Source organism: Myripristis murdjan, chromosome 8 (assembly GCF_902150065.1).
Source record: "Myripristis murdjan chromosome 8, fMyrMur1.1, whole genome shotgun sequence".
In the NCBI taxonomy this organism is placed as follows: Eukaryota; Metazoa; Chordata; class Actinopteri; order Holocentriformes; family Holocentridae; genus Myripristis; species Myripristis murdjan.
In genome coordinates, this window is record NC_043987.1 from 6,680,333 (window position 1) to 6,707,480 (window position 27,148).

Sequence of the window (27,148 nt, forward strand, 5' to 3'; positions counted from 1 at the left end):
CCTGGCCTCCACAGTCACCGGACCTGAACCCAGTCGAGATGGTTTGGGGTGAGCTGGACCGCAGAGTGAAGGCAAAGGGGCCAACAAGTGCTAAACACCTCTGGGAACTCCTTCAAGACTGTTGGAAAACCATTTCAGGTGACTACCTCTTGAAGCTCATGGAGAGAATGCCAAGAGTGTGCAAAGCAGTAATCAGAGCAAAGGGTGGCTATTTTGAAGAAACTAGAATATAAACATGTTTTCAGTTATTTCACCTTTTTTTGTTAAGTACATAACTCCACATGTGTTCATTCATAGTTTTGATTCCTTCAGTTAGAATCTACAATGTAAATAGTCATGAAAATAAAGAAAACGCATTGAATGAGAAGGTGTGTCCAAACTTTTGGCCTGTACTGTATGTCAGATGGTCAGGTAAATCCATATCATTACTGGGTAAGATGAAAAATCATACATCAACATCTGTCTACATCTGGGTAAAATTACCGACATTTTAGTGGAGAATCAAATCATGGTGCATTTCCACTCATGAATGTCTAACTTTATTTGCCTACAGGGCTACAAGACTGACTTTGTGTAAGTTTGACTACTTGGAATTAACATTACAGACATTAGCAACGTCCTTTTGACTAGTCATAATTGCATTGTGACTAGTCAGATTTTTTATTCAGAACATCTAAACATCATTGGGACTTACAAAAACAACTGAGATAGCCACAATGGCATTGTTCCTAATTACAGCTGTAATATCTTCCTTGGACAAACATCACTTTTGCCATTCATGTGTATGCAGTTTCTTATTACAGACATCTACAACTGAATTATGACTAGTCAGAATTCCAGTTCATGATTGTTTCAATGTTATTCCTACTACTTAAAACATATCTAAAAAGGACACTGTAGATATCTTGAATTGAGGGGATTCAAATTATCAACTAGAATTATGACTAGTCAGAATTCATTTTTTTGTCCCAAAAGGTAAATCCTTTGTGGACCAAAGCAAGTCAAGTTGCTTACATAAATAAAACACAGCCAGACATAGTAATATCAGGTAAGGTGTGACAAAGTAAAAGCTTACACAACCAATTCAAGACAATGAAGACTGCACCTAAGAGAGCTTAAGTGATACTCCTTGATGTTATTTAAAGGGCTAATTGAAGAAGGCATGTAGGAAAGATTCAGTCAGTCAGCCCTGCACTTGGCACTTCTGTAACGTCTGCCTGAAGACAGAGGGTAAAACTCAGAGTGGAGAACGTGTGTGGGGTCTGGCAGAACTGTATATGCCTGTTTTCAGTGCAGCCGGATCATAGAGGTAGGGACCTGAATTCTTTCCAAGCGACTACGTTCATACACACACATCATTGAGTCCAGCTGATCAGGTGATGCAGCCATTGTTGGTGACCACTCATCCCTCATTGTCATCCCTCATGGTGACATCATGCAATCATGCACCATTTACACCATTTAAACCCAATGATGAATAATAACAAAAATATACACAATGTAATGTAAAGATTATACTGTGTTATAGCACTGTTCCAGGCTGTATTAGATCAGTGGCTTCATCTACTTTAAACCTCCAATTATATTTGGGCCCAATTTGACCCCATTCAATGTTCAGTGTCTCTAAATACATGAGTAACATAATTTATTTTTGCTTCACATTTAATGACTTCTCCTACTTTAATGAGGACAAGTGGGTAAACGAACATAATGATATAGTGCTGTACACATTGTGCATCAGTGTTTCGTTGGGGTCTGTTTGACCCAAGGCTTTCTTAGCTGTATAAAACATATGAGAAATATCATCATGTTACACAAATTTGTTTTTGTTGTTTTGTTGTTTTGGATGACACTGAGGAACTATCACATGCCATCTGTAATTGTCAAAAACTTTTCTCTGCTTCAGGGCCCTCGGCTGTAGTAGTGTGAAAACCAGTGATAGGTCATATGATAGTTCTTATACTAATTTGTGGTTTGCAGCACTTGGATCAAACTGACCCCACCTGATAAAAACGTGAAGGTGACAGGAGGGTTAAGCTCAGCACGCTGATATGGACTGATCACAGATCGCTGACGCCACAGATGGCATCAGCACCGCAGCTGGTGATGCTCACCTCACGTTTGCGGTGCAACATCGCAAACTTCAGTGTGGACAAATAAAACTCACCTACACTATCATGTGTAAACGCCCCTCTGTCACTTTACGTGGCACCACGGTTTTGTTTTTCCGCTCGCATCGCAAGTTCAACGAGTGCGGCGCAGTGGGTCTCTGTCGGGAGGAGGCGTGACCGCAGCCCGGGAGAGCTGTCAAACAACGGCTTCAAGCCACACACACACAGCCGCGGCAACACCGGAAAACACAGAAGCTTACCTTCAAAACAAAAGAAGCGCTGCAAAACTGCCATTGTGGCGGAGAGTCGGCTTTTATTTTGAAGGAGAGACAGGAAACGGTGTTGCTCCATGCTTGCTGTTTTGACACCGGTCTGTCAAACAAGCTGTACTTCAGTCAGTTAGCCGTGCTAGGCTAGCTAGGATCCCACCTTGTCTTCTGCTTGTCATTCTGTCGACATGGACTCTGATATGAGCGCCGTAAGGGCTTCAAGATAACACCAAGGTATGTGTTTGCTTCACAGCTACACACCGAGCAGCCTGCATGCTGCGGTGCCTTGTGTCAGTGCAGTTAGCATGTTGTTTGGTACTTGTATTTGTCACGCACTGCAACAACTACCAAGCCCATCTTGACAGCTGCCTCCACTCTACTGCCTGTGTTACACATCTTTTACATGAAGGACCCCACAACAAACAGAGCTAAACCACACTATATCACACTGGATAATGTTGTGTGAGGGGAGAAAACTTTCATAGGTTAGATATCACCAATTATACAATAACTGTCTCCATTATGGCTAGAAGAGGGCAGTGAAACCTGTGATAAAACAACCATATTTTATACATTTTCTCACTGTGATCAACTCTAGTGAGTGATGTAGTAGTTAATAAACTGTTCCTCATTTTGCCTGGGACCTCTCAAGGACTGCTTGTCCTCCTCATGCCCCACTGTGGGACCCCTGCCCCAACCTGTGGTAGTTTCATGCATGCATGTATGCAGTGTGTGCAAGCAAGGGAAGGCTTGTGCAGTAAAGTATGATCTTTTTGGAATAGATCATTTGTCTCAGAAGAAGTTGCACAGTCATTTTCTCTGCCTGCACAGCATGTCTCTGTGTGTGTGATTCAGATGGTGAAATAGGAGGAGGATTTCTGTGGTGCTGGCCTATTGCTGCAGACCAAACACAAGCACCATGAAAGTGAGATTGTCCATGGACTATTCTCTCTCTCTCTCCCTCTCTCTCTCTCTCTCTCTCTCTCTCTCTCTCTCTCTCTCACTCTCACTCCATAAAACTGGGTCAGATTAGCATTAATAAAGCCTTCAGTACAAAGTGGAGCACTAGATGATGTCATGTGAAATGAGGAGAACACTTTCTGACTGAACGTACGTTTTACACTTTGCTTACTCACAGTTGGATCGTGGATATTTAGTTTGGCTGTAAGCCCATCATATGTGAATGATTTGTTGATTTATTCAATTTATTTGTTGAGATTACAAACACGTTAACCATGTGTGATTATGCAGAATGCCACAAGAAAGGCAAAGATCCATTTTTTTGTGGCAAACATGAGGTAAAGTTGGTAAGTTAGGCAAATGCATTAAAGATCACCAACTTTGTGTTAGTTCACTCACACAGAAGTACTGCTCTGATATGAATACCAAATAAACCTTTTAGTTTGGTAACACTGACTTACGTTACACACAGTGAATAATAAACCTATATGACAAAGCATTTATTAAAGCTGAACATCCTTATTAGTGACAGTATATCATCAAAGCAAGGATAAGCCAAATTTAGGGTGGCTCTTGTCCCAGCAACCTCACTGAGATAACCTTATGAGCTTTTTCAGTGACATCCTACTTCATGCACTCCTGGGAGTTGTCCAATATAACCATGGTTTTCTTTTGTCTGCTAAGCATCTTCACTGAAGCTGTTAATGCCTTGCTCAAGGGTACCTAGAAGGTCATTGATTTCCTTTCATTCAGTTTCTTGCCAAATTTCGCCTGTTAGTCCAGGATCTTTCTGTTCACAGTTGCTTGTACGACAAAACAATCAGTTGCTTGAGCAGTTGAAGTTGTTTGTAAAGAACAGTGATAGGAGGAAAAGCTCAGGGATTGCTTGTGAAAATGATGTTACTTTCATGTAGAAATTTAACAATACACTGCTTATCTTCATGGCTGTATTTATTAATTTATTTATTGGTTTTGCTTTCTTGCTTTGTTTCAGACAAAGCTATAGCTGGGTAATGTGTGTTTTGCTCTTTGAGGAGCTACAGTTGTTTAGATAGCCGGCATTGAAAACATTGTTTTGCATTGTAACAAAAATACACTGGGATATTCTCGCGCTATATTAAGCCAATATTGCCTCTGCAACCCCCAACAGAGTACCTCTTATAGATCTGGCTTAGAGTATGATGGGCAGGTCTTTGTGATGAAGCTGAGTCTGTGTCACAGGGACCAGCTGTTATATGAAATCAGACACATGCCATGGCATCAGCCACCCTTTATTAACCCATGGGTCGGGACCTGAAATGATTCACAGGCCTGCCTCTGGTGGGACCCAAAATGCAGGGCCAGCAACAAATTAAAGAGCTTTTGAAAAATTCTATCGTTGGCCACTAGTTTGTTTTTTTTAAACACTACCATGATGTTGACAAATTCCCCTGGACACTGAGCTCTGAGTTAAAACCGACTCTCGCAATCTAGATCCTAATAAAAATAATAAAATCTTCATATATTTTTTGAGACAGTCCTGGTCCTCCACCCAGCCCGTCGAATCAAACTGCACATCTCTCCTAAACTGATATTTCACTGGTTTACACTTTGGATCGATCCCTCCATGTGTTATGTCCTGCGTCAACATCCTGTTTCAACAGGAAATGTAACAAAATCAAGGAAGTAAAATATCTCATATTGTCTTTAACAGCAGGTGAAAACTGTCTCAGTTTCAGACAGCTTACAGGCCCACGGGACGAGTCCATGTGACTTTTGTGTATTGACATTGATCTAGTCCCAGGCAAATATTTGACAGCAGTTTGGAATATCTTAAGTACCTGAGCTCTGTTTGATGTAACTTGATGTAATAACACACAGTTGTCTAAGAAGTGTTTAGATCAGTTGGAAAACAATATACATTGAATCCCCAGTATCTTTTTGGCTACTTTCCTGAATCAGTTACAATTGTCGAGATTGGTGCCCAGTTGCCTCAGTCGACTAGAATTACTATTAACGATGTCTCTGGGCTGTGATTGAATCCAGACTACCATTCCCTCACGCTTACACAAAACATAAATGCTGATAGGAGGGATGTTCTCTCTTTACTGTTCTTCATTTATGTTACAGCACTTTTTACTGTCATAGCACTCTGAGCTGTTTGGTTGTGTACTCTGCTGATGCTCGAGAAATGATTGCACACTTTACTGTTGCACTTACTGTAAGTCGCTCTGGATAAGAGTCTGCTGTTATAGGTCTCGCATCTCAAGGCACATTTGCCTTGCTCACTAGTCGGTAGTGGCTGTAGAACCATGTCTGTCTCTCTCTTATCACTTCAGATATTCACATTGACTTGCTTCCATTTGCATTTTCAGCTCTATTATTCCACTACCCCTCTCTGAAATGCTGAGAGAAACTCTTCAGCTGTTGACATGCTGCTGAATGGCACACAGTTAATGAAGCGTTAATATGACCTTTACTGGCTGGTGTTGTTTATGATGTAGGTGGCTGTTTCTGTTGTATGCTCATAACTAAAAGGGTCTCCTGTACACCTCCACCAATCGCCCTTTTCTGTGTTTCTCCATGTAGTGTGCAGCCATACTGAAATGAGCATCACCCGTTGCTTGATTTAATGCTGTTGAAGTTTTGGAGCATTTCGGTAAACTTGACTGCAGTCCGCCACTCTCCAAGGGTTTCCAGAAACAGAGGTGCTACTTATAGGCCAGACTCACAAGCAGGCAGCGGTGTTTTTTTTCTGGGCTGAGTGGAGGAAAGAGAACAGCGGAGGAAGAGGAGGGCCAGCAGGCTTCAGTGTGCCCTGGGGGAATACAGGGCCTTAGATCAGTTGCCATGACAGCGGACATGGCATGTTAACACAAACCTGTTTGGGAAGGCAAAATGAGATTTTTTAAAAAAAATTTCCTTCTTTCCTTTCAATTGTTGTGACAGTACTGTAGGTCATTAACTCGAGGTCACATGTCACCTGTCGTGTTTTATTTATTTATATATTTGCTGTTGTTTTTTTTCCACCCATGGGCTCACAGCTTAGTGTTATCGAGTCAAACCCTCTGCTGGAGCTCGCCGGTGTCTATGAAGAGAATGATGCGGGGCAAGAAGTCGATTAGGTTCATACCACTGAGACTGTTTATTTTGATAAGGCATGCTAGTTTTACTCACTAGAATGAAATGGTATTTTGAGGAAGTGTGTCTGGTCAAAAATGCTGCGCTGTTTCAAATGAATGCCATGCTTGAGTTGCAAGTATTTCATGACACTGCTGCAGCGCATGCAAAATCTATTTTTTTGCTATAAAGTTTACCCACACTTTCAAATGCTTTCACGTTTTTGCCATGACTGAAATGTACAAAATGTAAGCTCAGGTTTATAATAGTAGGAAGCATCATTACAGTGGGCAGTAAAGGGAGTGCCTGAGAATTATGTGTGAACAGATGTAAATGACCTAGATATGTTAAAGTCTCCATCAAATGACCTCACATGACTTCTAGCTACTTCCTGTAGAACAAAGTATCTTAAATAGTAACATCATCCTGTGCTGGCGGGTGCAGGACGATGTCACTATTTGTCGCCTGGTAAAATTTCAACCAATGAAACGTTCACAAATCTTTAAACATCCTTTCTCACCCACTTGTGTTTGTGAATGATCCTTCCTTGCACTATGCCCCACCCAAACACCATGTTTCAGCAAGAACTACATAAAATCAAGAAAGTAAGAGTCCATTTATTTCATGGGGTTTGTATGATCCTTTGCTTTTCCCTCTCCGCTCCAGATGAATTTCAGTGATTGGCAGCATCACTGGCTTTGACTTTCACTTTGATCAGAGCCTGAGCCTTCACCTGATTCTGCTACTTGTGGCTCCAGGTCTTCCTTCTGTTCACTCTGATGTAAATGTGGCTAAAATCAGGGGTTTGACTCCCACTGGGATCACTTTAACTTAATACTGTAACATGTTTTGAATCCGTCAACTATCAAATTAGTAGAAAAAACAGTAAGGCATGGATAAACAGTAACAGAAGATGTATGGGGAAAGGAGAGGGGGGGCATAAATTATCTGCTCTTATTGTGGGTACTGCATTAATCTGTGGCAGGACTTCAGTCACAGCCACCATAATACCTAGAGACTTGGAAGAGACCTGTCACAAGAGGATGATGTAACCCATAAATATATTTGCCCATTGGTTTGACCCCATTACCTATGCTCCAGGGCAGTGCTAGCCTGCAGGTTAGAGAAACAGACTGGTGAAGTTTCAATCTGCAGCACTCTGGCTTGCGGGTAACAGTTTGAATATGCACAGCTGTCACATGCTCAGACCTCTTTCCCTAAATAAATACAGGTTTGAGAAAAAACATGAGTCAACATCTAGTTTGCTGTACTCTAAGCTGCATTCTTAAACATCAATAAAATATATTCTTAGGTTTTATCATCATCAAATAAATCCTGATATCTAAGTGTAACAATAGACAGATGAGAGCGTGCTTGAGATGATTGATATCGCCTTCCTGTCGTATTTGTGGTGCTGCTGCTGCTAATGTTTCTCAGAATTTTCACCGGTGCTTCCTGTCACAGTGGCTGTTGACTTTTGTTCAGAAGAGCAAGAGGGACAAGAGAACATAACTGGTCATGTGCTTTTTGTCCAAACAATAGGTAGGTGCAAGCACAAGTCAGACTTTAGGCTACTAAGTCAATCTTCCCCAGGTGCACAGTCAGCGCCAGCAGCTTCATGCACACACTGAAGAAACCAGCGCTCTGGAGTATCTTGCAGAGCTCTTTTTTTAAGTGAAACCATGAGGACAACTGGTTGAAACAGATGCATTTCAGCACTAAGTCGCCATTTGGATATTCCAGAGTGCTGGTTTCTTCTGTGTGTTTCATAATAAATGATAATAATGAATTTTATTTGTAAAGCGCTTTCAATCAAAGTGCTGTACATCAATTTAAAAGAGAAAACTATTAAAAACAGTAAACAGTTTAAAATGCTTTTTTTTTTTTTTTTCTTTTTTTGCCCATTGGCTTAACACTTATTCCAGAATCAGCCAAAAATCAATCACTGAAAGCTGCAGTTTTGTTTTCATAGAGGAACTACAATCTTTTACTGTTTTGTGCTATAGAGTAAGATTGCTTTGTGCCATAAAACAAATATTTCCCTCAAGAGTAAACTGACTTGTCTGCATATTTTCACATACACACAGCAGTACTACATCTCTTAAGAAAAATAAGTAGAGCAGTCATTTATTTTAATCATTTATGCCCAATGACCTCAAAATAATGGTATCAGTATTCGTTATTCATTAAATGTAGATTGGAACAGATCTCACTCTGTAGTCTAATATTAAGTATGAAATACTAAGAATCGGTATTGGCAGTGGAAAAGTGATATTTGTGCATGAGTGTGGATAGAACATGACCTGCAAAATATTGGCTGCAACTCAAGGGAAGCTTCAAAGAGAGCAGTTTGGTTGTAGACTTACAAATTCAGAAATTCACACCTTCTGATCTCCAAGAAGTGGACTGAAAGCAACATTTCCTAAGACAATGCTATGACAATACAATGTCAGAATCAAATTTTTAGACACTAAAAATCCTCCTTCTCCTGCTTACAAGGACAAAATCTTAATTGATTATTTTATGTATACTGTATTTTATATTTTATCTTTTTTTAAAATACTTTTTTTATTGGATTTTAATTTTATGTGGACAGCTGCACCATGAGAAATTCCTGTTGTTTGGGGAATGAAGATTCTTATTCTGTACTATGTATGTATACACATATAGTTCTGGGCTCAATTTACCATAGGAAAATGATTGCTGTGCTCTTCTGAGTACCAATAAATACCTTGAATGTGCTCCAGGACACAGACAGTGTGTGTGTGCGTGCGTGTGCGTGTGTGTGTGCGAGTGTGCGCCCCCGCCACCCTAACCAAGCCCTCGTCCAACACACACACACACATCCAAACACTTTGGGTACCTGCGCTCTCACACATGCACACCTTTCTTCCCGGGGTAGACTGATGGTTATGTAAGGCGTTGCCATGGCGAGTGTTTCGGCGTTGCATTCTGCAACTGTGGCTCAGTGGCCGTGGTGTTCCAACAACTCTGGGTTGCCATGACGACGATGAGCGGCAAAGCCATTATGGGGTTAGGGACACCGGGGTGTCCGTTACCTCTGTTATGTCTTCACTGTTAACTACAGGCTCATATAACTAGGAATGAGTCACTTAAGACAGAGCGAGAGTTGGAGAGAGAGATTGAGGGGCAGATAGAGGGAGGCCTGTGCGTGAGAGGGCTAGGGTAACTGGGGATGATTCACTTGTGGAGGGGCTGAAAGAGGGATGGGATACGAAGAGAGACAGAAAGAGAAGCTTTAGGGTGGTGGTGGTAATTTCAGAACTGAGGCCCATTCGAGGATCAATTCCAGTGGGTGTCTCAGCGTGCTGGATATTTATATGAACACTTGTGTTGTATGCTTAATTGTAGTTTGATGAAGCAGTTGGCCATGTTTTTATTTTGTTCACATGTATCTAGCTGCAGTGGTGGAGTTAAATGAACTTAAAAAAAAAAAAAAAAACACTGCATCCACTCCCTCGTCTAGCACATGGATTAAAAAAAAATGTAGTGAACCGCATCACAACAACATCTTTTTTGTATTTCTTTGATGCTGTTAGTCATGCCAGCTTTTCCATATTTGGCAGTCTGTACTGTCAACAGACTTGGTGACATTTAATAACTTTGGAATGCTGACAGGCAAAAAGAGAGGTCTCATCATTTATGCGGTACACTCACTAGCTGCATACGGCCCGTGTGTGCAGATGAGAGGAACGTAAGGGCAGAGCAGGATTGTGTTCATATTTGTTTTGACATTGTTTGACATGCACGGAGGTGTATTATATTTGTTCTTCCGCTCTCATTATGTTATTGCTCTTGTTTGTTTTGTTGTGTAGTGTCTCGCATGCTCATGTGGGCTGGGCACCTTTTGATGCATGACATTTTGAAAAATAAATTACCTTATCTTACCATAAAGGTGAGATGAAGGCAATCTCTCAGTGTTTGGAGCCACACACCCCAGATGCTCTAATGCTGCTCTGAGGAAACTTGTGATTCAGTAAAAGACCTGTCAAAGAAAATGAGACAAAAATTAAACTGTGACAGGTAATTTAATCTTTTGTGTGTATGTGTGTGAACGTTTGTTACTTTCTAGGCCTGTCCTCAAGCCTCACTCTGTCCACCTGGTAACCATGGAGACCCAGCTCAGGGAGGGACCAAATGCAGATGGCTCCGCCCCCAGCCCTCAGAGTGAGGCTGTGGCCAATGAGCTGCAAGAGTTGTCCCTGCAGCCTGTCCCCAACCTGCTGCCAATCAGAGAGAGGAAGAATGGTAAGTGGCAATTTGGCCTCGACATGTATCCCTGTAGAGTGATGTAGTACATCCCTGCTAAATCTAACTAGTTTGAAAAATTTTAATCTGTTAATCTGTTACTTATGCATATATTGTGTATTCAATTTCTTATGTTGTTGTTCTGTGTGCTGTGTGTGGACTGCGGATGTATTCACACTTTGCTGGTAATGTGGCTCAAGGTGTGTCCCAACCACATGCAGTGGTGGTTTGGCTGTTCAGATCTTAATTATTTTGGTTGCATTTATGCCTGCACACGATGTGCTTTTGGTTTGTTTACAATGCCATCAACCAGGATGGCATCGTAATGCCCGGTGTAGACAGTGTCTGCTGCCACCTCCATGTCATATCAGAAGAATTGGAAAAAAAAAACATGATAGCATCTTGTTGGTACAACTCATGTGAAGGACCACATCCAAAATATGTGTTATTTATGAATTTAAATGAGTCATAAATGCACTGCAGCAGATAACTGCTCACTTGAAGTGTGCTTATAACTGATCACTTTGCTTTTTATTGCCTCGGAGATATAGTACAGATGCTGGAAATGGGGGTTGGAGCCAGTGAAAGATAGCTGAGCTTAGTTGCCACTCTCCAGCCCTCATTCAGAGTGGGATGAGGGCAGGGAAAGAGATGGAGAGAGAAATGTGACGAGATAAAATCAAAGGTAAGGAATATAATATAGAAGTAGAAACTCAGTAGTGTAGTGGTAAACATAAGGAAGAAAAGTTAACCTCAACTTAGATTCTAAAAAGGCATGCTATGCAGAATTTTACCTTTCAAAATATTTTTTAAATGACCACAATCTGTCACCACATCGCTCGACTGGCGGTTTATGAAACTTGAATCACTTTGAACGCTGGCATGTTGACATACTACATGTTGGGAACCTCAGAGCTCATTAGAGAGCTCAGAGAACAGTCAACATGTCCTGTGGGGAAAATCCTGCATATTATGCTTTCAAGACACAATTTGTATGTATTTGTGGTGTGTCGATATGTTAGTATTATGTTTGTGAGCTAACGAACTCACTTTTCCTCAACTTTACATTTCTTTAATTTCTGGCATAGGATCAGAACCAGATCACGCACACATAATTTTCAACTACAGAGTTTATTATGAATGCTCACCATAACTCTGCAGACCTTATGTGTCTAACCCTAACCTTAAATGGAGATATTTCTTTCTCCCCTATTTTGAGATCATCATTTTTTAAAGATTTGGCATTTTTGGCTTTGTGGTTTGTCCAACCCTTGGTGAAAATATACAGCAGAGAAAGTGTGAGCGTGCACATAATTTTTGTGCTTCAACTCTGAATAAACTAAATACAGCATAAAAACTTAATGTTTTAAACAAAATGAGCATTAAGGTAGTTTAACACACTAGACACAAATCTTATGGTTTGTGGAACTGTGTGGTCCAGAGATTTGTACCTTTTGTATCAACAAAAGGTACAAATCTCCACTTTTTTTCTGGCAGTGGAGTTCTGTTTTCCTCAGTGGATAGAATATCGCATAAACCAGCTGTGGGGCTGTAACGCTAAAAATTCCTGCACTCATAGGACTGTAATATGTTTTAGATGACAAGTGTCCACAAAATCATGTTTTTTTCTGAGCTGCATGCATAAAATGACTGAAACAGGGGAGGAAAATCTCGGTACGTACTCCTAGCCAAGTCCTCACTTAGATATTACTCGTGTGAAACATGAAAATAAAACCATGCTGTGGCCCAGTTTGAATGAAATAGTCTGTTTAGCCTGATGGCATTGTATTCCTAGTTTCCAAGAGAACTTGTCCTGGAGGGAAACTGGGAGAGAGAGAGAGATAGTGTGGTGTCTTCTGCCCTTGTATTCTCCAAAAACAGTTGCCAGCGAGGCTGTAACTGTACGGCTGCTAGGTAGCAGAGTTTACATTGCTGACATATTAGGGCTGTCACCCGCATTACCTCATTCTAAACAGCAAATGCTGTCTCCCACATGCACATTCACTCAGGCACAAGGTCGCGTACACCGTGGGCACACACATACAAAGGCAGACACACACACACACACACACACACACATACACACACACTTGAACCACTCAGAGTAAAATCTTGTAAACACTCCATATTCCAGTGAAGTGCTGCTATTGAAATGGTTGTTAAATGATGTAGTCTGCCCACAGCTTGACCCTTCAGCTCATGTGTATGTACCACATGTATATATGAGTACGTGTGTGGCTGTCAGGAGAGGCACTAAACTCAAAGTGAGGTAATGTCTGGCCTAGAGGTATATGTTTTTTCTTTGCAAAATCTCAATTAATCGTGCACATGGAGACAATTTACAGTCTGCCTCGCTTTCTCTTTTCTGCCGCAAAGCCCGCTCTGGTAGGTTTTATACTGTAAGTCAACATTTGGCTTCCAAGCTGCAAAACTAATTCCCAATTTGGGTGAACACAAATGAGCAACATAATGTATCACAGTTTTGTACTGATAGCACTGATACTCTATTTTCATTTCAGTGTGAATTTTGAGGCTATTTGATCAACTGAGGTAAACTGTGCAGAAAAGTGAAACTGCATGCTGATTGCTGTTGGCTTGGCAGGGGGTGTGGTTGGGGTGGCGGGTGGCTAGACATCGTCTACTTTCCTTCAGACTTAACCATGGCTTGAGTAGATAGCTTTTTTTTTTTTTTTTTTCTTTTTTATCATTTTGCACACAGTTTTATTGCTATATTATTTATATAGCTCAAATTCAATTGAAAACTACCCACTAAAAGATAATGAGGTTTCAATGATTATTTGAACAGGAGCTAACTCTAAATTCACTTGATGCTTGTATAGAGATGGGAAAGAGAGAGAGATACAAGGAAGATGAATGGCTTTGTGATTTACCTGCAGATACCGATAAATCACAATAAAAAAAAGACAGAAGACCACCTGCCCTCAGTCTAATCTATCTTCTTCTACAGAGCTTCCAGCCACAGGCAAATACTCCTCCTTCCTCTCCTCTTCTCTTTAACTGAACATGACCTCATGTTGCAAGGACTGTAATAGATGGGAACGACCCAGAATTGCTCTCTTTCTCTCTCACTCTCCTACATTTTCGCTTTAACTCACTCTTTGTAGCACTGCACACACAGACAAAGTGACTTTTGATCTTTCCGAATCCCAGGAAACTCACTCTGGGTGCTTTCCAAGTGTTTGTAAAATATCTTACTCTTCTTTGTCTGTAGAACACTCTTTGCTTTGGGAGATACTTGGTCATGTTGTCAGGCTAGGACTGGGCTATGCAGCTTCACTGAAATAGGATTCCTATATTATGCATGTGTTTTTGTATGTTCATATGAATACATACAATATCTGCTAAATACGTAGCTGACACAGTCCTTGAACACAACATATGAATAAGCTGCTCTACCAGACACGTTGCTGAGTTGTCTTTTGTAAGATGATGCACGCTGACACCTCCTGTCCAATGTGAGCACTACAACCAGTCTTTCTGTAGGACAACTGCATGAGTGTGGGTGGCTCAGCTGTAAATGAATAGAATGCCATCTGTTGGTCTCAGGTTCAGATTTAGTCCCCTTCAGATCCCACTAATCTGACCTGAATGGGCTCTGTATGGCAGTTTATATTTGGATGATGTGTGTTTGTGTAAAAAAGCTGTGAAGAGATGCCTTGAACAGGCTCTGTGAGGCATTAACACAAAATATCTGTCCACTCAGGTTATGTATAGTTATGTGTGTGTGTCTATCTGTAAGTAACTTTAGCCCCAGTGTGCACAGATAAACAGGTTCTGGATATAGCCATGTGTTCGGCTGTCCCTGCTATTTAAACCAGTGAGAGAGGGTACAGGGGGTGAGAGGAAAGAGCGATGGCAGTAATGGAAGAAGGGGAGGAGCTTATCATTTTGAGGTAAGGGAAAGATGAAGGAAATAGGTGAAGCTGGGAGGTTGAGAAAAGAAGAATTTGTAGGGAACATGAGAAAGGGAGGTTAAGATAAAAGCAATAGTTCACCCCAAAATGAAAGTTCAGTCACTAGCTGCCCAACAGCTCGTCTTTTGAAACAGCAATGAAGTTTGGAAGCAGTCACAGATTGAACTCATAACAATAACTTATTCTGTTTACCATATAAAAGTTTAAAAAAAAACAACATTTTTTGCAGCTATAAAAATGCACAAAATGTCCATCAGATTTCAGCAAACAAACAGTTGGTGCGGCCGTGTGTAACCATTTGCGTGACCTACTGGTGTGTTCCACAAAGAAATGTTTTTGAAGAAAATAAAGGCGATGATGAAGTAAATATTGGACTTCTGGATCCACACTGTGCCATAGTTTGCCAGCAAAACACTTGGATTATGTTGCACCAGCTGTTGAGAGAATTTTTATTAAATTTTTTTTTGGAGTTGTAAAAAGATGGCTTTGTTTACTTGAGTAGTTGAGATGAAGGCTGAGATGGACATATGGTCAACCCTCATTGTGTAAACTTCTGTGGCATTTTAACCGACACGCAAGTGAACAATTTATAACAAAGATCAGTGGACCAGCCGCAGTAGTAAGGATTGGAAAAGTGAAGATGGAGTTTTAGTCATAGTTGAGTTATTGAGATTAAATTGAAGCACATACGGTATCATGTAATTGGCTAATCCTGACTCTGATGGTGTAAATCTTAATGCACATGACTGCGGCTCTAGAAACATGTCTATCTCTTCTTCCATATAAAAATAAATTAAAGTACTGGCTGAAAATCATGCAAGTCTGGTGTTAATGGTTCACATCAGCGTTTATGTGCCTGTGCCTGAAATGGCTGTTTATGTCTTCCTTTATAGTTTGGCAGGCTTTCATGACCCGTGTTCCCATGAAAACTATTCAGCACTCTTAATGAATGCTCAAACGTGCCTGGCCACGGCCACAGTAGATATTCTGTTGGCTGCTTCAAGGCACTAAAAATCATATTTCCCTTCAGTGAACTGATGCCTCAGAAGGGAGGCCACAGGCAGCATCATGGCCTTCACATTAAGAGTACCCTGTAGATCCAGAAAAATAAGCTTGTTGGCTTTAAGCCACGGTAACTGTCCTTTTTATGTGCCATAGCTTCAAAGCAATCACTTGACTTTGTGGAGCAGATGGTGCTGTAGCTCTTCCTGAAATGTTGAGTCAGGTTTTTTAACAAAACCACACATACACTGACACATTAGACTATAGCAGCTGCTTGTGAGAGTGACCTTTGACCACTAGTGCCATCATTTCTCTTGGTGGCAGTGTGTCCCAGCAGTGAGAAACCCCAACCAATAACAGTAAAACCACAGGTTCAGGTTCCGCAAAAAGCATGTGTCCTGCTAAAGGGCAAGAGCAAGATCCTGAACCATGACCTGTTTACTTAATTTAAGCCAGTGGCAGCCCTAAAATGTAAAAATAATGCACTACAATTGAACGACCTTGAGAGCCGCAACTGTCTGCAACAGCCAAAGAATGTCATATCAGTGTTTCCCACTGAGTAGCATCTTATTTTGATAGGATGGGGTGGGGATGAGGAGCTGTGTCTCAATGTTCTTTATTCATCTGTTCAAATAATGTTATTTTGTTATTTTGTTATTTTAAAATAAATAAAATCCATTGTGTTAATTCACAAGGGAAAGTTGTGATAACTTAAAGAGCAGAGGGAATGTTATTAAATCCTTTTAATGAGAAGCCAGATTCTGCAAGGATGGTACCTCGTTTGACAAACATACAGTCCCCTCTAGTGGCTTAAGTTGTAACCCCACTGTTCTGACCAGTTGCCAGATTTTAAATGCCAGCTTAGTGCATCACAGCACCCAGAATAAATCTGAGCAAAAAAAATTACTTGAACAGCTGTTGATTTACCTGGGCGAGCTGCCCAAATACAATCAATGTGTGGTAAACTCTGCATTTGGTACTTGCTATGAAAAATGGTGACCATATGAGAGAAATTTCCCATGAAACATGAGTCTCCATAAGGCCTGTGAAATCCAAAGTAAAGTAATGTTGTATAGAAGTAGCCAACAAATCGAATGGGTGTGGTTTAAAAAAAAAAAAAAAAAAAAGCTACAGTCCCAGCGTACCCAATGGTCCCCAGCTCTGGCTGTGGTCACAGTCAGAGCTGTTGTCAAGTAAACTCTAGTTGCCTAGTTTTAACAGTCTTTATGACTTGTGTCACAGCCACTCTGATGTCACCTACCCCTCCCTTGCCGGCCCCCCCTTGGTTGTAAACTGGGTGCATGGTCACGGTCATGTGAAACCCATAGGCATCTGTGTTCATGCCTCTCTACCTGGACATGTTACACAACTGATGTCAGAGGTCAGGGTTGTTTGGCAGTTTTTCACCAGATGCCATAGGATTATTGGCTTACTTCAGTATTCACTCATGCAGGATGCTTTCCGTCATAATCTGTTCTATTTATTGCTTCATTTTTAGTTATACTCTATTTTTCTTTGATGTATTCCGGCCACAAGCATAACCTGAAATGAAAAGTGTTTGCTGGCACTCAAACAGACATGCACCCACATGAACGAGCAGGTACACACTGGCCAAGAAAACAGGATATGCAGATAAAATTCCCATCAGCAGGGACTCAAACTAGTTCTAAGTAGCTGTTCTTACCTTATTCTAGACACCGAGTCACTCCTGACAACTGAGCAAAGCTGACATTAACTAAAACAGTTAATAGATTTACTTTTGTGAGTGCAGTGTTAGTAGATTGGTTCAAAAACTGTTAGTAGACAGGTAATCAAGAAGTTGGCTGGCCATATTGTTCCAGTGTTTTTGGGGGGAGAAGGTTTGAGGTCTCTGAAGGACTTCTCGATCAAGGTTTGTCTTTTTGAGTAGCAGCTTGATCGCAGTTGTTTTAAAAGTAGAGGCAAAGCCAGTTGAAAGTGACAGGTTGTACTGTCCTAAAATTGGAGTTCTTTGAAAATTATTTTCATAACGAAGGTCATGCATGCACCGTGTGGGTTTTGAGACTAAAGCTAACTTGGAAAGAGTCTTTAACTGACAGTGACAGGATGCAGCCCGCCTGACAGGCACCTTTAGCTGTTGGTGGGCCTGGGCCCAAATTGGCCTGTGTGTCACTGGTGCACACATGGGAAAAGTATAACGTTTACATGACACTTAATCATACAGAGATTGTTTTTATCAGGTTGTTTTTGCCACTTCTTTTGGTTCCCAGGATGAACAAATTGAAGAGCCCATGGTTTACAAGATTTTTCCTCTATGAAAAATGTATTTGTGAAATACAGCTGTTATCAACTGCTGATGATAGCACTTAACCTGAAGCTTAAATGTCAGCAGTGAAAATCACTAGGTTGACCTTCATACAGCTTTCAGTGGAGGAAAATACTCTCCTATAGGAGCATCAAAGTGTCACTCTGTCTGTTTCGGCTGTGATAAACGGTGATTTACATCTGCTGCTACTGATATAGTTGAACAGAGCTGTGTGAGTGTGTGTGTGTGTGTGTGCATGTGTGTAAGACAGAGTTAGACAGAGACTGATTTAGGATATAGTTTGAGCCCTTAACAGCTCCTGTCATTATTTATGGCTGATGTGAGCGCACATTTTAGGGTATACACAGACTAACACACGCTGACTGCACATGTGCACACACACGCACACAAACACAGACTCATTACCGATGCGCAAAAGGGCACACATTCTTATACATGGATACAACTTCCTGGGAATCACACATACACAAACACATACAGGAAAGAAGGATTAACCCTGCCAGCGAATGGTCGGAGGCTTATCTGAAGCAGTGGGGGATCACAGTCCTGATTTGTTTTCCCCCTCCTCATCGAAGTGAGGAGCGCTCTGCCTGGGGACACTGCATCCTGCATATTTAACACACATAGACAAATCGCTGACACATACATGCTAATGTATGCTTCATGTCCCTTCCTTCTCTTCATTCATCTTCCTCGTCAAAATAATGTGAACATGAGCAGAGTTGCCTGCTCATTTTAATGCTGACTGACAGATGAGCAAGGGTCGCTTTGTGCTTTCACCTTGAAAGGCCCTTCTCGAACCTCTTAATGCCATGTCATATTATCTGATGTTGCCCAGACAGATACGCAATAATGGGGATGAATGAAACTGTCAGTGGAATGGAACTTTCTCTTTTTTCTTTTTCTCTCTTTTTTTTTTTTACTGACAGGCGGATGAAAAGACAGACAATGAAGCTGAAAGGCAGGGTCAGAGAGACCGAAGCCAGTATTTCCTCTGTATTCATTTTGCAGCGGTGCACCACCACAGCAAGGAAATTACCACCACTGCAAGAGTAAATGTGAAATGAGAATAAATGTTGTAATTTAGCCTTAGTATTATTATTATCTTAAACTAAACTCTGTGTAGTTCAAGTGCTTTAGAAGTACTGATTATATAATAATTGAAATCATTTTTAGCGCTAGAACCTCAACTTTAAACAAAACTTAAGACCTAAACAGTGACACATATGAGACAGAACTACAATTATTGCCCAAAGCACCATAGCTGTATTAAAATTACAGAGGAAACAGTGCTGAAACAGTTTGCTGTAGATGCAGGCTGACATACAGAAAAACAGACAGGCACAGGTTTTTTATACTAAGGGTAGCATCATATTTTTTGCTTTCTTTGGTCCAAACCAGATTGGAAAGTTTACTTTGTTGTATTTTAGTATTTTGTTCATTTAGGTTGACACTGCCCAGTTACAAACAAACTTGCACTTGCAAACAAAAGTCACATAGACTCCCAAGCAGCTTGTTTATCAGGCAGGGTTTGGGTCATACCGCCAGGCTACAGATTTTAATGGCTGACCTTTTATATCCGACTCCTGTCCCTGCAAGTTTAGCTGAGCATGATGGATTTGTCTGTGCTCTTTGCCACAAATTACATTCTCTGGTGCTCATACCAGTGCAGAACACATGAAAAAAAGATGACTATAAGCATCAGTGCTGACTGCGGTGTGCCCGCAGTTGAGTATGTTATGCTACACTTCCCAAGCATGAGAAACTGCTGGCTGTCAGATGTCAAAATTGGTCGCTTTTTTATCCATCAAACTTTGCATTTTAGGGTTGTTTCCTGTAGCTGCTTTGAATTCTACTGTCACTCCTAACAAGCCACATCGCAGTCCACTTGGAATAGGACTGAAATCTGCATTTTCAGATGTAGCAGTGCAGATATTTGGTTCCCTTCTAGTTTGAATGTCACTCTTCTGATTTGTTCAATGATGGAGTAAACAGCAGTTTGCCTGCCCTTACAGCCAGTAAGGCAGACAGACAGACAGACAGTTGTATTGTGCTAGGTCTTGTGACTATCTATCATTGACTGATCTATTAATTGTATTTTTGATTAATAATTTAATCTATGAATTGATCAAAAATTATGACAAATTCCCATCACAAGTTACCACAACCCAGTAAAATGTCACAGTTGCTTACTCTGTCTGAGCTGCAGCAAAAAACAAGAAACAAACAAACAAAAAACATAGTTATAGATATTTTATAATGTGTAATGTCATGTATGGCATGTCATGTAATGTCGGTCTGTCTGTCTGTCTGTCCATTTACTTAACTTTAACACTTTATTCCAAGGTAACATATCCTGCCATCTATTGGGATGATGAACCCTGTCAATTTTGGTGACAGTTTATTAGGCTGATTGTAATGAAATTTGATGAGCAAAATTCATGACAAGTTGATTGACCAGAAGATGGACACTCAATTTTCAAAACCTCACATTCTTTCCCCTTGTGCCAACCTCAGGCCAAAAAGACAAATTTGCACATGAAATATTACTACATCTAGTCAGTGGATTACTATGATATTAAGAGCATGCACCTATATTTCCAAAAGGAAGGTTCTTGTTTGATTTTGATGACACTATTGCCACTCTACTGTAGTGCCACCTGTAGGCCAAAATGTCAGATAGGCTAGCTCAAAAACAGGGTGTATCGCCATATAAAATTTGGAAAGCATTTTATTGAAGCATTAATTAAAGAATGAATCATTTCTAATCAAAATTCATTTGAATTTTAACTGATTAAGTTTCTGTGGTTAATCAGCTTATAGTTTATGCACTAATCTGTGTGTGTGTGTGTGTGTGTGTGTGTGTGTGTGTGTGTGTGTGTGTGTGTGTGTGTGTGTGTGTGTGTGTGTGTGTGTGTGTGTATGTGTGTGTGTGTGTGTGTGTGTGTGGCTTGACTATAGAGGGGTGCATACACTAATGTTGACACCACTAAAGTGAGATAATAAGTGCAAAGTGAGAGGAATTTGGTGAGAGGGAATGGCACTCTTCTAGGTATGGAAGTATGCCTATATGTTTTTTTGTGTGTGTGTGTGTGTGTGTGTATGTGTGTGTGTGTGTGATTGTGTGTGTGTGTGTGTTTCTGAGCGCCTGCCTGTGTCTGTCAACGGTTGAATGACTGAGCACAGCAACAGCTGTGACAGTGCTTGATCACAGATTCACCGACATCTGACACACACACACACACACACACACTCACACATGCACACCTCCTGCTCGGTCAGTTCTGTCCGCAGTAGATATAGTGGAACAGTCTTTGAAGCTATACTGTAGCTGGGATAGCTTTATTTTCCCTGGAAACCCACAGTAGTTTACCTTTTCACTAATGTCCTCTTGATGGTTCTTATTGCATCTGTTTTAAGTCTGTCAAAAAAAGTGGCAGGAGACAGGAGATACCTTTTTTCAGAGAAGAGGAGAAATCTCTTTTGAGTCAAGAACCTAAGAAGAGCCTGACTTTTCTGGACTCATTTTTGTCCATGCCTAGTGTGAAAGTTGTTTTTATGGGCTTTTCCAAAGGGCAACCTCTGCCATTTCTCAATCTCAACAACAGTATGCAGTAACTTGGCTTTTGTAGCGGAACATTATTTTATCATTTTGTGACTGATTTTTTTTTTTTTTTTTTTTTTTAATTATTGGCTTTAATATGAAACAACAACCACATAACCACCTGGACTAAGCTGAATTCCATGGAATTTCTGCAGCTTTTTGACCCATGTTTCCTGTTCACGTGGTGATTGTTTCATGGACCTCTCATTTATAATCATTTCTTAGTTTGATCCCACTCGCCATGCTGGAACCGCTGTCTTGCCTCCGCATTGATCCCACCCCTTTTAGGCCTCAGCCAATCAGCAGCAAGATGGATAAGAGAGCCATACGGTTTGAGTTAGAGCGCCAGGCCTGTCAGAGCCTCAGGCAAGGTGGGATACCTGTTGTGTGTTAAGCCTCCCATACACACACATATAAACAGTCATATATTCATGCATGCCATGTAGAATGTATATAACCTGCTGGTTTAATACTTTGGCCTAGAGCTGCAAAAATTAGTCAAATAATTGATTAGTTGCCAACAATTAAATTAATCACCAACTATTCTGATAATTGATTAATCATTTTGAGTGATTTTTAAGAGGAACATTTCCAAATTCTCTGATTGCAGCTTCTCATACTGTATGTGTAGTCTGATTTCTTTAGTCTTCTGTGACTGTAAACTAAAACTCTTTGGGCTGTGGGTTGTTGGTTGGGACGAAACAAGGCATTTGAGGACATCACCTTGGACTGTGGGAAATTGTAATCAACATTTTCCCCTATTTTCTGACATTTTATGGACTAAAAACAAATTGATTAATTGAGAAAATAATCAATAGATTAATTGAGAATTAAAACAATTTAATTGCTGCATTAATTGCACTAATTGCAGCTCTGTTTCAGCTGTTCTTGTCTTTTTTTCCCTATAAGTTCTCTGACACATGTGGAATGGATTGGAATACTATACATGTCTCCCATGTTAACTGTATTGTGTGTTTTCTTTTCCTTTTGCTTCATTTGGTGATGTTTCTAATTCCTGGGTCTTTTCTAATCCCTGGTTTCATCTTTTTTTTTTTTTTTTTTTTTTTTGTTTTTTTTTGTCTGAAGGTTAAATGGAATCAAAATCAAGTTACAGTCCCCTAGTTAACTTTGTTGGGTAAATATTTTCACTCAGGCAATTAGACATCATTCTAACCCTGCTGAGAAAATCCTGTTTGTTGTTGGTTGCTCTTGTGCTAACCAGGCACCTGATCAAAGAGCTGTCTTGTTTTTGCTTTGACGGTTTTGATGATCTGCTGAAATTGTGGTTAACTTCATTGACTTTAAGAGATGGGTGTTTTTTTTAGAGCAGAAGTGTAGTATTTGCTCAAAAATTTACACCCAGGCAGTTTCTGTCAGCTAAAATCACAAATCGGAGGGGTTGTTTAAGTGTATAGCCCTTACTCACAATGTCCTCCAGGTCTATTTTCTGGGCTCAGGTGCTAAGTGGATCAGATAGTCTACATGTGGCTGGGCTACAGCTGGGGCTGAGCCAGGCAGGCACAGCACACTGTGCCATGAATACATGAACTCAGGAACCTGTTACTTTGGCTGTAGAGAGATGGGTCTCGACAGAGAGCAGTACGGACTGATTTAGAAAAGGAAAACACTTTAAGCTCTCAGAGACTTCTGCAGAAGTCTGAAGTGTAATTAAACAGGGCCAGACATGGATTAAGCTAAACTCCAAATATAAGATCTCTACATGGATTACTGCTGATCTCTATTTAAAGTCTGTGAAACTGTGCCGTAGCCTTAGCATATGGAATTGTGGGGAAGGGTTTGAGATACACTGAAACAGGTGGATGCAAACAGGATTAGATTTTTACTGGTGTATAGTGTCAAGTATTCTGTATGCAGTTGTGTAATGTGTGTTTTTAAACTTAAAAGATCATACAGGCAACTTTGAATGTATGGTCCATTTACTACAGTTTACCCACGTTTTACATTACAACAAGCCATTTTGCAAATCATGCAAGATAGAACATATAAAATCAAAATCCCATGATTTTTAAATTTGAATTTTTACTTGAAACATCCACTTTATAATTTCTGCCTCTACGACTAACAAAGTTGTTGCCATTCATAAACCACAGAACTGATAATTGGCTGTGTAAAGCAAACGTTTCCCTAGGGACTATTTTCCAGTGGAGGGACTGTTCAGAAGAGTAGTCAGTAGAATTGTTGAGTGGAAACTGTTGCTTCATAGAAAGCAAATTCATCATCTTTAACATTGGAGTACATCTGAGGTCAGAGTGGAGCTGTGCATTTCCATAAATTCAATATATGGGAAAACAGATGAGTACATTTACCACACAGTTTTATGGCCATTTTGGTTAAAAACTATCACGATATCTTGTCACTGTCTTCACAGCATTGATGCCTTTTGTCCTCTGGGTTAGGTTTACTGATAACACAGCTCCTGAGTTGGTCTATGGAAAATGACTGTTGCCTACTGTTGTCAGAGGCCCCCTGAATGCACCACCAGGAAGGCTTTCAGATGCATTCAGACCGCTCTGCCCGAATTCAAGTCACCAAAACACAACAGTGCTGCTGCTTTTGGGAAAACAAATGTGGGCTACTTTTGTACGGTGATGGAATACTGGTGTGAAAAAAGTTTGAAGTCTCTGAAAGTTCATTTTCGTAGAGGAATGAATGGAAACCAATGGCTGGATGAAAGCTAGGAAAAATGATATTGGAGTTCTAAAATACAGTTTCATGGTTTAGGAAAAGATTAGCAGAAATGTGAAGTATATACATTTTGTAGCTACTAGGCTATGTATGCTAAATCAGTGGCATGGACCTAGGTATCTCATTGCAGACGTTGGGAAACATGAGACATCTTTGCATGCCAGTGGAGACTCTGAACCATTATGAGCTAAGATCTGGTAACCCAGAGAGTCACGTAAGAAACTGATATGCAAATTGTGGTTTTCCGGTTTGCCCAGAGACTTATTCAGCAATCTGGAAAATGACCTATATCCCTTACTGAGTATAACACTTTCGCCTTCTCTTTGTGTCTCTCATTTGCATCCACTTATCGGTCGGTGTGTCACACTCTCTCCTTTCCTCTCCTCAGAACTGTCAGTTATTACCCCCCACCCACAAAGATTTTTTGCTAAGTGCAGACTGGCTGACCTGGCAGGCCAGACTACCAGCTTGGCTTTGGTACAAGAGGTTCTGAATGCACGTGTCCTCTCCTGCAGACCTTGGTTCAAACCAAGATCCACACATGGGTCAAGCGTTAGGTTTCTCCTGTGGGGAAGTGTGTGTGTATTTGTGTGTGTGTATTTGTGTGTGTGTGTGTGTGTGTGTGTGTGTGTGTGTGCGTGCGTGTGTGAGTGTTTGTATTTTAGTGTGACTTTGTCAGTCATTTACAGTAATATTCCTTATAATTCAACAGGCTGTCCAGGATTAGTCTCAAAGCTGTTACAGCACGGACACAAATAGAAAACTGGATGGATTAGCAATGGAGAAATAGGAGGAGGCAGCTAGGGAATGAGAGAAAGAGCACAAAATAATTGATTTGCTCTGAGAGAGTTAGGGCTGAAGCAGGGGCAGAATTACCACAGAGAAACAGGCAGCTTGGGGATAATGATAGTTTTATTTGTGTAGCGCTTTTCTAAATAAAGTCCTTACAGACAGCAGTCAAACAAAAGCCAGTGACGTAAACAGTGTTAGACATGACGTTAATAATCAGGTCACAGAATATAACTGGCATAGTGATAAAACAGAGAGATTAAATGGGACTTTTTTAAGAGTCACAGGTAACAAGCCAAGATCCCTTTCAAACGTAGCTCTAAATGTTGATTCAGGACGACACAGAAGGGCCATATCCATCAGACCGATGTAGAATTGCTCATAGTCCCCATTATATTGTTGTTGAGAGGAGGAAGGTACACTCACTGTTGTGTAGTGGCATTTGAGCAATGAGCACACTTTCCCAGAATAGATTCTGTATCAGCACCTTGCATCACTTGCCTGTCATCTCTTGGCACAAGTCATCTGTCTCGAAAAGATGTTTGTGTGTAGGTGTGTGTGTGTGTGTGTGTGTGTGTGAGAGAGAGAGAAATGGGGAGAGAGTGCATGTGTATGTGGACATGTTCCATGAATTTATCAGTATTCGCACTTGCACGACCGTCCAGTATGTAGCCACAAGTGAAGCTTTGTGTGTGAGCTTATGTGTCCACTGTGTCTGTGTGTGTTTGTGTACAAATATTACGCCTGTTTTTAGTTCTCGGTGTTTGCTTTATTAGTCTGCCCATGTTTGCCCGCAGAAACCCATTAAATCCTGCCTACCGCCAGGGGGAATGGCCATACCATCTTTCGTTAGCTGTGGCCCGTAACACAGAAATCAGAGAAAATTGTTTTTTGCTTAGGCTAAGACACACACAGAGGACTGTCTGTAGAGCCTCACTGCCACAGGCCACAGCCACAAAGTCAGCTCTTACTAACTTGGATGATGTGATTTATCGGGTGTTCTGAAACATCAGTGAACAAAAACACTCTGTGCAGAAAAAAAAAACATTAATTTTTAAAAACAGTGAACAATTTAGAGGTTGGATCTCATTTAGACTTTAGCTGAGTAGATAACAGGGACAAGAGAAACAGATGCATGAGAGAGATAATTGCTTGTCAAGCTGTTTTCTAAGCAAAAGAGATTGCAGGGATAAAGAGAGGGGTGAATGCTTGTTTTCAACAGACATGAGAGAGACTAACAAAAAAGAAGACACTCTGTTTTTGAAGAGACGAGGGGGTGAGGGACACAAAGTGCAACTTACTTGTGAGTGGTTGTTACCTGCCATGGGAATAATGTTGAAGAGGATTCAGGGGCAGGGAAAAAGTATATCTCAGGTCAAAGTGAATGCCAGGAAACAACTGCTGCCCAATTTAGACCTGAAGTCTAATGTTAACTCCACAGGCTGTGGGGATGATTCTGTTACTTTATGTACTGTAAATTCAGTGCAATGCAGTGTTAATTTGGAAAAGTAAATCCAACCTTTTCATGCATGACTATGAAGACCGTTTTGCACCAAAACTTCACTAACTTGGCTGTTTAAAAAATATAGGCCTGTATCATCACTTCCAGAAGACATTACTTTAAAAACATGAACATGCTGAAATGTTGTTGAGGTCATATACATTTAAAATATATCTCTCAAATAAATAAGCCTTGGCAGAGAAAAAAAAGCAAACTAACATCCAATCCAAGTAATTTTTGGCACTGAGTTCTGCTTATTTTTTCCAGAAACAACAATGGCGGTGGCTAGTGACTGAACTGTCTTGTGTTGTTCACTCATATTAAGTAGCTTAACGCATCTTAAAAAGTGCTAGAAACTTATCAAGATGTGAATTTGGTGCATGCTATATAATTTCAAGTTTTACTTTCATTTTTACAATACAAGGCTGCTTATGTAGAGATGGAGAGGGAAGCGGGGATGTGGACCAGAGGATGGAAGAGGGGGATCAAAGTCATTCAGTGAGTGTCAAGGCCACTGTCCTGAATGAAACATGAAGCATCCATGAGCACATCTTTAAAGAGGTTCCCACGGATAAACTGCTAAGGGATTATCTCAGAC

General features: G+C 40.7%; 1 protein-coding gene across 3 annotated transcripts in view; it reads left to right on the plus strand.

Moving 5' to 3' along the window:
- The first annotated feature begins 2,522 nt into the window (after window positions 1-2,522).
- LOC115364113 (myocardin-related transcription factor A-like) overlaps window positions 2,523-27,148 on the plus strand; it is a 64,847-nt gene continuing 40,221 nt past the window's right edge. Inside the window, exons 1-3 of one of the 3 annotated variants that reach the window (XM_030058541.1) lie at window positions 2,592-2,614; window positions 3,236-3,305; window positions 10,533-10,708. In XM_030058541.1, the coding sequence (XP_029914401.1) occupies window positions 10,570-10,708 (139 nt within the window). In that variant the 5' untranslated portion in view covers window positions 2,592-2,614; window positions 3,236-3,305; window positions 10,533-10,569. Of the gene's footprint in view, window positions 2,615-3,235; window positions 3,306-10,532; window positions 10,709-10,818; window positions 11,394-27,148 lie in introns of those variants that run through there. The other 2 variants (XM_030058542.1, XM_030058543.1) reach the window with 2 other exon arrangements.